The sequence below is a fragment of the Mercurialis annua genome, linkage group LG3 (genome assembly GCF_937616625.2).
Source record: "Mercurialis annua linkage group LG3, ddMerAnnu1.2, whole genome shotgun sequence".
Lineage (NCBI taxonomy): Eukaryota > Viridiplantae > Streptophyta > Magnoliopsida > Malpighiales > Euphorbiaceae > Mercurialis > Mercurialis annua.
Genome location: NC_065572.1, coordinates 12,238,695 through 12,252,870, shown reverse-complemented (window position 1 = coordinate 12,252,870; position 14,176 = coordinate 12,238,695). Strand labels below are relative to the sequence as shown.

The window sequence follows — 14,176 nt, the reverse complement described above, 5'->3', positions numbered from 1 at the left end:
AAATTGGTGGGCAGTTTGCAGGATAAAGGCGCGATCAGAACTTGACATGCCCGAGGGGATTATCCCGGCATTTCAAGATGACATAGAAGAAAATCCTCTCTTTGTTGCAACAGAAGACAATCCGACATATTTGGCCGATCAAACTGGAGAAGCTGAGGAAGATGCGTTGTTCATGCCTCCTGAACAAGAAACAGAAGATGAGTTCATCTCATCCTCATCAGACGAAGATGAAAGCGAAGAACTTTAGTAGTTTAGTAAATTTTATGTATTAGATTTTTTGCAAACATAATCAATTGTTAAAGATGATGTATTAACGCTGCTCGAAATTATGTTTTTTAATTATATTATTCAAGTGTATACTTGTTGAATTTGAATTTATATTTCTTAGTTTTATATTTCACGAAGGAATGTATAATTTTATTAATAAATGTGTTGGTTGTTTGTCGAACATTTAAAATTGATGTATGTGCAGGTATGAGGGGTCGAGGTCGAGGATCAGGCACAGGCCGAGGATCAGCCTCAGGACGAGGACGCGGACGGGGATCAGACCATGTTCCTGGCGATGACGACGTTGCTGAGGAGCAGCAGTAGTTAGAGGCTGGAGCACCTGTTCAGCCTCGGCAGCAGCGTGAGCCTGGCGAGCCCCCGGCTTTTTTGGACGACCGGGGTAGGGCGAGGGTTCACCCGGACCCTAGCAGGTATGTTTACAATTTAGTTATCCACGTGTGAATTGTAATATGTATATATACTAAACTATGCCTAAAAATCACAGGACGATGTTGATCGACTTTGGGCCTGTTTCACGGGCTATGCGGGAGATTTTTAGGAAGTGCTGGTTCGATAATGGAACAGCATGGCGCTTTCTAACAGCGGAGCAGAGAGAGTTCTACTTCCAGGAGTTCCAGGTAATTCAATTTACAACTTCGTAACGTTTAAATTATGTTTTTTTTAAAAAACTAACTAATGCAACATGTGTGTACTGTTTGCAGAAAGAGTTCTGGTGGGATAGTGCGCGTACAGCGAGGAGGTCATCAGACAGGTCTTCATGGTCCACGCAGCCAACCGCTACAAAGACAACATCCACAGAATAAGGAGGACGCAACATAAGCATATTTCTGTGACCCAGGATATCTGGGATGCTTGGAACGCGTTCTGGAACTCAGAGAAAGAGAAGAAAAGGTCAGAAACCGCCCGAGCAAATCGGATGAGCGAGCCAGCGGGCGCCGGTTCTGGACCTGTCCGCCATACTGGTGGATCTCGCTCTGCTCTGAAGCATATGGATGTGATGGTTTGTTTTAAAATTCAGTAATTAAAATACTTAAATAACGTATTTGTTTTATTTTGATACTAATTGAATTGTATTTTTTCTTTTAGGAAAGGGAGCTTGGCCGGAAACCGAGTGCGACGGAGTTGTACACTCGCCTTCACTCCACGAAGGCTGACAAGAAGCCGGTCGACAAACGGGCTCAGGATATGACTGTAAGTTTTTATTAAACTTGTAATTCTCTAAGTTGAATTTAATAATTCGGAAATGATATATTAGATTGAAAATGCTTGTTGGTTAGCTGTTAAACATGTTTATTGTTGGATTATATACTGGAATTTGCTTGCAGGACTTCCCTGAAAAATGGGTGATGCTCATATTACAGAGGAAATGCTGTCAAAATTTCGTTAGAAATTAGGTTTACTTTGTAATATGTTATGCATTTTTGGTTGCTTTAAAACTAAACTGATATCTTTTTTATTGTTTTGTAGGACGCCATCACTGAGAGGCTTGCTGCGGCGACACAGCCTCAGACCGGAGAGGGTAGCTCCTCGAGCCCAGCTGCAGTGGACTAGACCCAGGTGTTTCTAGACATCGAGGGCATCAACAAGAAGAAACGCGTGTACGGCTTGGGTTCTGCGAGCAACAGGTACGCCGGGCCAAGCACCAGGGTGCAGCGAGGCAGCTCTTCTAGGACGTCGCAGCAGGCAGACGAGGAGGTCGAGTGCCGTGTGCAGGCCGGCATTCAGGAGGGTCGGCGACTGGCTCGGGAACAGCAGGCTGCGAACATGGCCCAGATGATACGCGAGGAGATTGCCAGAATGATACCTAACCTTCCGGCAGAGTATCGGCCACAGCGCCCACCTACCCCACCAGACAATGACAACACTCCAGCTTTGTAGTGTCGTGTTAGTTTATTTTATTACAAACATATAATACGGTTTTTTTTATATTTTGATGTTTATATGTATACTCTTATATATATATATATATATATATATATATATATATATATATATATATATATATATATATATATATATATATATATATATATATATATATATATATATATATATATATATATATATATATATATATATATATATAAGTTTCAATTGATTGTAATTTATAAATGAATTGTTTTACTGTATTTAAAACGACAGGGGAAAACGGCAAAAAATAGCATAAAACGGCAGAAAAGTGCCGAAAAATTAACAAATTTGCGACGGACTTTGTGGGATTTGCGACGGACTTGTCCGTCGCAAATGGCATCATCCTTGGAGACAAAAGCTGATGAATTTGCGACGGATATGGTCCGTCGCTGATTTGCGATGGATTTATCCGTCGCAAATGCCTCAGCTTTTGTCTCCAAGGCTGAGACAATTGGCGACGGACAGTTCCGTCGCAAATCCCACAAAGTCCGTCGCCAATTTGTCTCCAAATCATATCGTTTGGAGACAAATTGGCGACGGAATTTGATATGATTAGCAACAGGACTGTCCGTCGCTAATTTAGCCACGGACACGGTATTGGTCGCAAACTGTGTTTGCGACCAATTATGTTGCGACGGACACAGTCCGTCACAAATCCGTCGCAAAACCACTTTTGCGACGGATTAGAGGGCTTTAGCGACAGATATTTCCATCGCTAAAGCCCTGTTTTCTTGTAGTGAGATCTGCTCGTCTTCCATGGGGAAGACCAGCAGATCTGGTCTTCCATGGAAGACCGGTGCTCGTCTTCCATGGAAGACCGGTGACGGAGTTTAAACGGACGGGGTGACGGAAAGCGGCGGCGGGTCCGAAGGGAGGCGATGATTTTTTATTTAATATATTTATTTATATATTTTTTGTTATAGAGAAGAGGGTTTATATGTATAATTTTAAAACATCATTTCACATTTAGAGTTTTTTAAAAATATGAAATTTTTTTTTTTGAACTTTATCCAAACGAAAAGAGTTCAATTTAATATTTTAGGGTGCTATTGAAACATAAAAACACAAAATAGGGTGCACTTGACGAAATTATAAGGTCAGGGTGTTATTGAAAAAAAATATGAAAAATCGGTAGTTTTTGAGGTAATTAGCCATCTCACTATTAAAGCCACTACATATATCCACAGCATTCATGTCAGGGGCTTTAGGCTTAACTATTTTATAAAGGCTTAATAGCATAAAAAATCAAGAGTTTTAGCGTGTTTGAAAATTTAACTCGCACTTTCAATTTTGGTAAATTTGGACATCATTTTTCTGTAATTTTACATACTAGGTAATTTTCTGTCAGAAAAATGCTGACATGACCACTAGAACCGTGTTTATTAACACGTCGGTATTTTTTCTAACAGAATTGCTCGGTGTCTAAAATAGCAAAAAATAGTAGTTCATTTATTTGTTGTCAAAATTTAAAATTCGTGTTAAATATGCAAAACGCGCTAAAGTCTAAAAAATTTATGCTATTAATCATTTTTTAAATATAAACCTTTGCGTATTTTATCAATTACTAGAAATTCTTTCAATTTCTACAATTATATCCAATTTGAAAGCCTTTTTTTGTAATTATAACCAAAATATTAAATTTTATTATTTATATTTAAACTTTTGCATTTTTTATTAATTGTGATCAAACGTTTATATTAATTTTTTTAGAAGTTAGACAAAAAATTTGAAATCTAATTGTAATTAATGAAAGACGTAAATGTTTGAACTTCAAAAATAAAACGCAAAGTTTTGGTCACAATTAAAAAAACTTTCAAATTGGATATAATTGTAAAAATTAAAAGATTTGGTCGTAATCGATAAAATATTTAAATGTTTGGATTTAAAATATAATTTCTCTAAATTTTAAATTATAACAAAAAAAGAAAATTTGTTTGTCAAAAGACAGTCTAAAATATATATGTTTTTTTCAATAATTATAAAGCGGAAAAGATAAATAATTATTTATAAAATACCTCATTTTAAAACATATATACAGCTTTTTCACCTATCTTTCTATAATTTATTTATCTACCCTTATTTATAAGATAATATCAAAAATACCCTACTATATATTAGGGTTTTATCCCATTTTAGGTCATTTGATTCTCATAGCCATCGTACTACTTTTCTCACACAAATTCTCTCTTTCTTTCTATTTTTCTCTCTCTATCGAATTTCTCTCTTCCTTTCCACTTCTCTCTCTATCAAAATTTTCTTCCTCTCTTATTGTTTTCCGATCGCCGCTTTCTTCCATCTCGCCGTCGCATGTCTTCCGATGGATTTTTTGACTTATTTTTTCACTGTCGCGTTTTTTTGGTGGATCTCTCATCGTCGCGATTCTTCCAATGATTTTTCTGTCGCCGCGTTTCTTTATATGGATTGTTCGACATCGTTTTTAGATATTTTGTAATTTGTTTTTAGATTTTTTTATGATAAATTAGATTTTTTATAAATAGATTATTGCAGATCTATTATTTTGAGGCCAAATGTTATAAAAAGGCAAAACCTTTCATAAAAGTTTGAGATAAATAGACAAAACACGGGCTTAGCCCGAAATAATTAGATAATTACGGTGTTAACTTTGAAAATTGATATTTGTCATTCTATCTCATATTCTTCAATTCTTAACTTTTCTAATTTCAATTTTTACACTTTCAAAATGAGAAAAATACGATCCTAATCGCTGAGTCTTTCTTCTTCAACTTCGATCATTTGCTTCGCCGGGTCGTTTTTCTCCGCCGCGAATCATCTTCATGTTTTTCTAGCCGCCGCTCGTCAAAACAATATGCGGCTCGTCAAAACCATCATTATCATCATCCACTGGGTAAATCAGTTTCTTGTTAGGGTTGTGGTTGGAATCTTAAGGATGAAACTGAAAGGGGTTCGAATGGGAGAATTAGAGCGATGGATGAGATTTGATTTGAATTGACAAATGACATCGGTTAAAGTTTGCTCAAGGTGGAATTGGCTTCCTCTGCTCTCTATGCCTTCTTCTTTCTCAGGTAAATTTACTAAACCCATTTCACATTTCGAATTTTATTTTCTTTATGTTTTATTTGATGTTTTTTTGAGTTCAAGTATAGTTAATCGTGAATTTTGTTTGTAAATCAGTTTGTTTTAAATTGTTAAGCTTTAATTTTGGATAGATAGATGTTGGTAGAGCTTTAATTTTGGATAAGTGTTGTGCTTCTATACATCGCTGACAGCAGAAATCGTCGTAAGCCCGCTTCCGACACAAGCCCTCCGCCATCACTGAAGCAGCCAAGTAGCAACCACTAAAGCAGCCACCTTGAATGTAGATAATTATTTTTGGGGCAGGTGCTTTGTGTATTACCAGCAAAGTCATTACTGAATTAAGATGAAGAAATGCTTATGAGAATAGAACGTTAATGTGTGTAATGTTTTAGGTGTTGGTTAACCAATGGTTATCATTGGATAAACTGTTGGATAACTTGTAATAAATTTTTTGACGTTGTAGTCATTTTTATTTTATTTTTGTAAACGACGGTGGTGATGTGGTGGTGGTTCGATTTTTTGGTGTTGCACAACCTGCAATTTTGGTGTTTGAAGAAATGCTTATGAAATATCTATTAATGTCTGTAATATATTGGGCATTGATTAACCAATGGTTAATATTAGGTAAACTTTTGGTTAACTTGTAATAACTTTTATTTTGAATACATCATTAATAAAATCGTTAGTAAACTGTTGCTGATTTTTTTTGCTAGTTAATCATTATACCATAAATTGCAATATAGTTTGTGACTTCAGATTGCGATAGATTTTGATTTTGTTAGCTATACGGCTTTATGATTGAATGGGAACTTCAATTAGTTAAATTGTATGTTAATTAATTCACAATGTTTTAGCACACAGTTGGTTATTGTTTAATATAATGAAGTGTTGATGAATTTTTTTTCTCTATTATTATATTTTATTGAATTAAATATTTTTCTATACTATCAACTGTATAGTTGGTGTTATATTGGTAAACCAATAAATAAATCGTTTTGTTAGTATCTATAACATTTAATCAGCTTTTGGTTAACTTTTAAAACACTAATGAACTAGTTTAATTCAGCATATAGTTGGTCATCGTTTGGTTGACCATTAGATAATTAATTAATAGATTATAAATTTATTTGCGTTTTACTCACAGTTCACTAATGGAGTACTAAGAATAAAATTAATAATTTATTTTCAAAGGTATGTTTAAAATACACAATTTAAATTTACCAACAATTTACTAATTCAGTATATAGTTGGTCATCGTCTTGACCATTAGATAACTGATTAATAAACTATATATTTATTAGCGACTAAAAGTAAAATTAATAATTTTTTAGAAAGGTACAATTTGTTTAAAATTCAAGTTTAACAACAATTTGCTAACGATATTATTCAAAATACACAATTCAAGTTTACCAACAAGTTAACCAACAGTTTACTCAATATTAACCATTGGTTAACCAACACCAGAAACAATATAGATACTCATAAGCATTTATTCAAACACGAAGAGTGCAACATTAAAATCAGACCACCACTGACAATGCTTTCTTCAAACACCTCAGTAACTCATTTTTTTATGAAATAATGCTTTTTACGATGCACAAGACAATTATGAAGTCTTTGAAAATTAGAATCATTAGCCAAAACACTATAGTTTCATTCATCTTCAGATCTAAAATCTTTGGCAGCTATAGAGACAACATAAAATCAAATCAAAATCTCCAAGAACGGCGACTTTGTATTTCACTCATGGCGGCACTGATTTTTCTCTTCAGCGTCAATAATGTTTCTCTCAGCGGCAGCGGCAGCGGCAACGATGGCTTTATGAAAACGAAATCTAGATTCTTGAATTTTGAAAAGATTTTAATTGTAATCTTAAAATTTAATTTTCATAGAGATTGTAGGAGAAGATTTGATTATCAAGTGAAACTTACATTATTCAATAACTGCGTATTTTGTTAATTTAGAAAAGTTAATTTTGCAAAATAAAAGATGGACATGATAGTTTTCAATTTTGAAAGATAGTCCCGTAATTTTCTAATTATTGTTGTATAAGTTAGGTATTTCTCAATTTTTCTCTAAAAGTTTCACAAAAGTCCCGACCTTTCAATTTTATCGATTTTGGCCAAAAACAAATTATTTGGTTTCAATTGTGGCCAACTCTCAATTTGATTTCAATTTGCCTATGTGGCGCCTATGTGGCATGCCAAATATTGAAAGGTCAGGAATTTTGTGAAACCAAATAATCCATTTTTGGCCAAAATCGACAAAATTGAAAGGTCTGTACTTTTGTGAAACCAAATAATCAGTTTTTGGCCAAAATCGACAAAATTGAAAGGTCAGGACTTTTGTGAAACTTTTGCGAAAGGTTTGGCCTTTTTACAACATTTGGCTTTATTTTTATATTTATAATTTTTTTCTATTATTCATATAATTATTTTATCTTTTTTTTCATAGATTTGTTTTTTTATTTTATTTTATTTTTGATGCTACTGATTTATAAAAATGAATTGATTTATGGTGTATTTGTAGTGTTTTTATGTTTTATTTACGTTATATTGTAATTTTGGTGTATTTATAGTGCATTTCTTGTATTTTTCTGGTGTATCTATGTTTTTCTGGTGTATTTGTAGTGTTTATGGTGTATTTGCAGTGTTTTTGTGGTATACACTACAAAAACACTATAAAAATACTATAGATACACTATATGTACACTATTATTATACTATAAAAACACCATAGTCACACAAAAAAAAACACAATAAATACACTATAATACACCATAATTATACCCAAAAATACAATAAACAAATAAAAAATCACCAGAAAAAAAATCTATAAAAAAGAGAATAAATCATTTGAAAGTGTAGGAAATTTAGAAAAGTAAAGACAATGTAAAATTGTAAATAAAATACTAGAAAATAGTGTAGTGTAGAAAAAATTTTCAAAATCATTTTTAAAAAATTAAATTTCTCAATTTTTAAATTTATTTAAAGTGCCAGTTAATATGAGAAAGAGGCATGCGATAATTTATGTAAAATGAGACGTAATGGATATTAATTTTATTCAATGCATTCACATGTTACCATATAAAAATTGTGTTTGTCTCATCTCATGCATTCTAAGATTTGTCAAAACCAAGAGTGAACACATTTTGTATACTATTTTACTACTTCTTCTATATAATACAGCTACTCATCTCTCTTCTCTTTACATAACCAATCCCAAACAACACCGCCATTAAAATCCTTGAAACATTGAGCTACAAAGAATAACAAGAACAAAATCTGAAAATGATTCGTCTGAAAGACGGAGATATGTTAGCCCAAGTCGGATCATTAATCGCCAGTTTAATGTTCGTATGGGCTATGTTCAAGCAATACTTCCCCTATGAACTACGAGACCGTCTCGAGAAATACACTCAAAGAGCCTTCACTTTTGTTTACCCTTACATCCAAATCACATTCCATGAGTTCACCGGGGAGCGTTTGATGCGAAGCGAAGCTTATTCCGCCATCGAAACGTATCTTAGCTCGAGTACTTCTACGCAGGCGAAGAGACTAAAGGCTGAAGTTGTTAAGAACAATCAATCACTTGTTCTTAGTATGGATGATCATGAAGAAGTTTCTGATGAATTTAAAGGAGTAAAACTTTGGTGGGCTTCTGGCAAAAATGTTTTTAAGTCTCAAACATTATCTTTCCATCAGGTATTAATCTTATGAGTTTCCGAGTTTTGTTTTCGCTGTTTTTTGTGTCGTTTTGTTTCAGCGTTTCTGTTTCCGTGCAGGTGACGGATGAGAAAAGGTATACAAGCTTAGATTCCATAAGAAACATAGAGATCTAATAGTTGGGCCGTATTTGAATCATGTTCTGAAAGAAGGAAAGGCAATAAAAGTGCGAAATCGACAGAAAAAACTCTACACCAACAACGGATCGCATTGGAGTCATGTAGTTTTCGAGCATCCTGCGAGTTTCAAGACATTAGCAATGGAAGCAGAGAAGAAGAAAGAAATAATGGATGATTTGATTACATTCAGCCAAGCTGAAGATTTCTACGCGAGAATCGGAAGGGCGTGGAAACGAGGTTATCTTCTTTACGGGCCACCCGGGACTGGGAAATCTACTATGATTGCAGCAATGGCAAATCTTTTGAACTATGACATTTATGATCTGGAGTTAACTGCTGTGAAAGACAATACAGAGCTACGAAAGCTACTAATCGAGACATCGAGCAGATCGATAATTGTGATCGAAGATATAGATTGCTCGCTTGATTTAACCGGTCAGAGAAGCAAAAAAAAGGAAAAAACAGAAGAAGGGGACGAAGCTAACAAAGAACAAAAGGCGAAACCGCCGAAAGAAGATGGAAAATACATCCAGGTTACGTTATCAGGGTTATTGAACTTCATTGATGGGTTATGGTCAGCTTGTGGAGGAGAAAGACTAATAGTATTCACCACTAATTTCTTAGAAAAACTCGATCCGGCGCTAATTCGGAAGGGTAGAATGGATAAACATGTAGAATTGTCATATTGCAGCTTTGAGGCATTCAAGGATTTGGCCAAGAATTATCTTCAAATTGAGTCTCATAATCTGTTTGATAAAATCAGGGAGGCGTTACGGGAAGCGAAGATGACGCCTGCGGACGTTGCGGAGCATTTGATGCCGAAGACTCTTCCTGGGAATGCTGAGGTTTGCTTGGAGAGTCTCATTGCTGGGCTTGAAAAGGCGAAAGAGGAAGCAAAATTGCAAACAGAGGACGAAGTAAAAAAAGAGACAGAGGAAGACTTAAGCAAGTAGTTTTGTTAATAGCATTCAGTATAAATATGTAATCTAACTCTGTTACTTTCATCAGGATGTGAATTGAGCAATGTAAGTAGTGATTGATTGCAGTTCTGTATAAGTTGGTATTGCAGTGAACATGTTCGACGGAATGCCACAATGAACTTGGATGTTCCTTTTCATAAACAATTTCACACTATGTTTGAAGAATCAGTTTCATAACTCTTTCATAACTGTTTCAGGAAAATTCAGGAAAAAATTTTCCCAATCAATCTAATTGTTTCAATTTTTAGTTTAATTAAAATTAACTCCGTAATGAGAAAAACTCATTTTTCATAGTTTCAAAATTTAACTTGTAATATTTTAAAAAAAAAATAACGTTAAAATTTAATTATAAATTCTCTAACTTTTTAATGATTGGAGGAAAAAAGAAAGAGTTTGAAGCTAAAAATAACCAGAAAAGTCAAACGAAATTAATAGATATTATATTGAAGTAAAAAATTGAGAACATCAGAGTATACTGCATAGCCACATTTTTATGTTGTATTAAGAACATCAGAGTCGTAATGAAAAAACAAGAACATCAGAGTCGTAATTTGATGATTTCTTTTGTTGGGTGATTTGAATATTTAACCATAATCTGTGAGATTAACTAACAAGCAGGATTAGTGAAGAGTAATCATTAATGTTAACCAAAATTTGCAGAAATAATTAGAAGCTAATGAACTGAATTTACAGTAAGCACATTTTGTGAAATTGGATTACAGATATTGTCACATCTTCTTATTTCAAAACTTCCTACTTCAGAAGTGAGCAAAATTTTATTATATGTTAACAGTGGGAACTTTGAATATAAATTTATATAGAACACTAATCTAAGTGTTCCTCTCAACTTTCACAGAAAGACTTCATCATGTGAATTTATTTGTTATTAGGATCATAACTGCACAAGTATGTAAAATATGTTTGGGATAAAAACCAATTTAAAAGAATGAGATTGAAAGCATTGAATTTATGTTTGGGATAAAAACCACAGATTAACTTGAAGATCAAGTAAGACATCTTTTACAGCAAGACTTCATGATAATGCACTCTGAACTTTGAGTAAGCAGATTTTACGAAATGAAAATGCAGCCCAAAGGATGACTAAATTAAATGAAATTAACTGTAAGCCCTCATGCACCAACTTTACACTAATCAGTTGGCCTCATAATCAGCATTATCATATCAAAACTTGCTGTTTCAGAATCCAGCAACTTTCACAGCAACAGTACTTTAATATTATAAATAGACAACCAAACACTAATTAACAAACAACTAAGAATGATAACACAATACCAATGAATCATTATATGTGAACTTTGAATATGAAGATACATTGACAACCAAATACTAACAATGATAATCTGTGTCAAATGATTAAAACTATACATAACAAAAACTGGTCTAGAAAAAATAAAAACAATTAATGTCCCTAATTAGCATCATAAAGCGGCAGTTCAAAATCCATCAGCTCCAAAAAATTCCCACTGAAGTTAAGATCTTCCAATCCCTCAAAAAATCCATCCAAATTCTCCTCACCTCCCTCTTTTACCTCTCCATTCATCTCAGTGTTCTTCTCGGCAAAGTTAGATGGCGGCAGCGGCTCAGAATTGAGCAATTCATCAAGACGTTCCCATTCCAATGCATCTTCTCCATTCTCAGAATATGTGCCCTCTTGATTGTCTTGCAAAGTTACTGTACCCTCATCATAACAATTTGCTTCTTCTGCTACGTATTCTTCAGTTAAGCCATCACCATAATTCGGATATTCTTGATTGTACTCTTGTTCAATCCTGCATCCTTTCTCATTTGTTTCAGTTGCAACGGCCTGATCTCCATTGTCTTGTTCAATCCTGCATCTTTTTGCTTCACTCTCAAGAACTGCAGCCTCATGATTTCTTTTCTTGGGTTGTTTTCTGCCAGGTTTCAGTTCACAAATCACAAACTCCCAGCCCCTCCCCTCCACACTGTATTCCGTCATGATCCAACAGCGGTCTTGGTCGGGTCTCGATTTGTTCCAATAGCTGAAACTCTTCTTGTAGCCTACTAAATCAGAAACATGAATGGGTGATTTGTCACCGGAAGTCGCACCGTGCCATCCTCCGCCTCCAGAACCAAACTTGCGATCAATGTTGGTGCCGTTGCCCCTGGTAGCTTTCTTCTTTAGCTTGGTGTGGAAGAAAAGACGTTCAAGATTATTCTTCTGCTCTCCACCGAATCTCTTCCAAATTTGCCAAGGCTCTTCTCCACCGTAGAAATCGCAGAACGGAACAGGAAACTGGTGATCAATGTGGAACGCAGAGTCTTTTTGGTTGTTGATGTGGAGAAGATAGAAGCCCACAAGTTCTTGATCAGTAGGGTTAAATCTAAATCCAGGCAACATGTTTGTGAAACCCTAGAAATATTTGTTTCAGAAAATATAATTTGTTTCACTGCATAGTGTGGCTTTATATAAGCCTTACTGATCAACCGACTGCGCAAGGAGTTTCATCCGAATCCAACACTTACTTACAATTCTCAGTTGACTGTGTTTCTTCTTACTTCCTAGATTAGAAGAGGTTGATGATTTCTGTACTGCACGTTTCGTTTTTAGGAAAAATCACAAATATTACTTGATATCACTTATCTTTCATGCAAAATCCGATAAAATTCCACTCATTTTGGACTATTTTGCTTCTTTCCATACTTTAATTTGTTATTCGATTTGAATAATTTTTATTTATGAGTTTAATCCTAATGCAACACTCTACTTAATTATTTGATTATTTTGCTTCTTTTTCATTCATAAAAAAAAAGTCGAATTCTTATCATATGTGGTATTTTATTTAATATTCACTTCGAAACATAAAACGAATTTTAGGAAAAATCTCAAATATTTATAGTTTAATAATCATTTATAAATATTTTATTATCTATAACTTGCTTATTTGGGCTTAGTCAGGGGCGGAAAGGAAAAGAACCGGGAAAAAGTTTATTTGTTTTGTTCATTTCTTTTATCTTATATTAATTCTTTATTTCTTATTAAAATGAGGGTATTTTTATAATTTTATTTGTTATTTTTTTTACATTTTTGAATAATAATATCATAAGAATACCCTCATTTTAATGAGGTGTTATAATATTATTGGCTCAGTCTACGGATGACGTGTTAGACTGACTTTATCTAAAAAATTCTCGTAATTTCAGCTCTGGAAATAGCGTCACTCTTCTATCATCTTAATAAATGAATTTTTAAAGAAAATACTATTTTAGAATTTAATTATTTGATTTTTTTTACTCAAGCAACAATCTCTTTAGTAATTATTTTTTCGAGTCATGTACACTTTTGAACCAGATAAATTCTAATTTTATATGATTCATGTGCACCACTAGAAACGTTGAATTTTACCGATGAATTCAAGTTCATCGCTAAATTTACTTTTACCGACTTATTTAACGACAAATTATGAATCCGTCGCTAAATTCAAAAAATAATTTGGCGCCAATTTTAGCGACGGGAGAGGCAAATTTAGCAACGAATTAGCAAATCTGTCGCTAAATCATCCCTTAATGAAACGGATTTCAGTCCGCCGCCAAAATTAAACCTAATACCCCGTAGTGCCCTTCTTCTTCCTCATTATTTTTCTTCTCACTGTGGCTCCTCTCCTCCTCTCCCTTAAATGATATCGAGTTTTTTCCCGTAAATGATAATGATTAATTCGTTCAATTTAGTAAATCAATTAAGCTACTGTGATAGCACTCTTGGTGATATCAAATTATGTCATTTGAATTGCATTTATCATTTGTTTGCATCGGTAATGGTTGTTAGTTTTAGAAACGGGTATTCATTCAATTCATTGGTTTGGGAGTTTGATTTTTGACTTGTGTTTGATACATTTTAATATTTATCTAGTGTGATTTTTGAGTAAGATTAATTTCTTGCTTGAGTACTAGTAAAGGTTAATTGTGAGAATGTTTGACAGGAGTAGAATTACTCCTATTCTACGAGTCAATTTGTATCACATTATCGTGTTTTTCTATGCATTTTGAGGTGTTTTGTGTCTCATTTGATGCTTGAGCATTTCGGGTCCGGTAATGGTGATTACAAAGTTAAATTAGC

General features: G+C 33.9%; 2 protein-coding genes and 1 pseudogene across 2 annotated transcripts; 2 read left to right on the top strand and 1 right to left on the bottom strand.

Annotated features, from left to right (window-relative positions):
• Nucleotides 1–777: 777 nt before the first annotated feature.
• Nucleotides 778–1,899, top strand: LOC126675433 (uncharacterized). Its single transcript, XM_050370074.2, has 4 exons — nucleotides 778–905; nucleotides 990–1,288; nucleotides 1,375–1,479; nucleotides 1,756–1,899. Exons 2-4 carry the CDS (start codon nucleotides 1,046–1,048, stop codon nucleotides 1,837–1,839), a joined length of 432 nt encoding a protein of 143 aa, XP_050226031.1. The 5' UTR covers nucleotides 778–905; nucleotides 990–1,045; the 3' UTR covers nucleotides 1,840–1,899.
• Nucleotides 1,900–8,372: 6,473 nt separating this feature from the next.
• On the top strand, nucleotides 8,373–10,268 carry LOC126675406 (AAA-ATPase ASD, mitochondrial-like; annotated as a pseudogene).
• Nucleotides 10,269–11,450: 1,182 nt separating this feature from the next.
• Nucleotides 11,451–12,477, bottom strand: LOC126675411 (NAC domain-containing protein 30-like). Its single transcript, XM_050370048.2, has one exon. It carries the CDS (start codon nucleotides 12,458–12,460, stop codon nucleotides 11,510–11,512), a length of 951 nt encoding a protein of 316 aa, XP_050226005.1. The 5' UTR covers nucleotides 12,461–12,477; the 3' UTR covers nucleotides 11,451–11,509.
• Nucleotides 12,478–14,176: the final 1,699 nt, after the last annotated feature.

Bases quoted from the DNA above. Each gene is read 5' to 3' on its own strand.
- LOC126675433 (XM_050370074.2), top strand. From the start codon at position 1,046: ATGGTCCACGCAGCCAACCGCTACAAAGACAACATCCACAGAATAAGG. The intron at 1,289-1,374 runs GTTTGTTTTAAA...TTTTTCTTTTAG, and splicing joins TGAAGCATATGGATGTGATG to GAAAGGGAGCTTGGCCGGAA. The intron at 1,480-1,755 runs GTAAGTTTTTAT...ATTGTTTTGTAG, and splicing joins AACGGGCTCAGGATATGACT to GACGCCATCACTGAGAGGCT.
- LOC126675411 (XM_050370048.2), bottom strand. From the start codon at position 12,460: ATGTTGCCTGGATTTAGATTTAACCCTACTGATCAAGAACTTGTGGGC.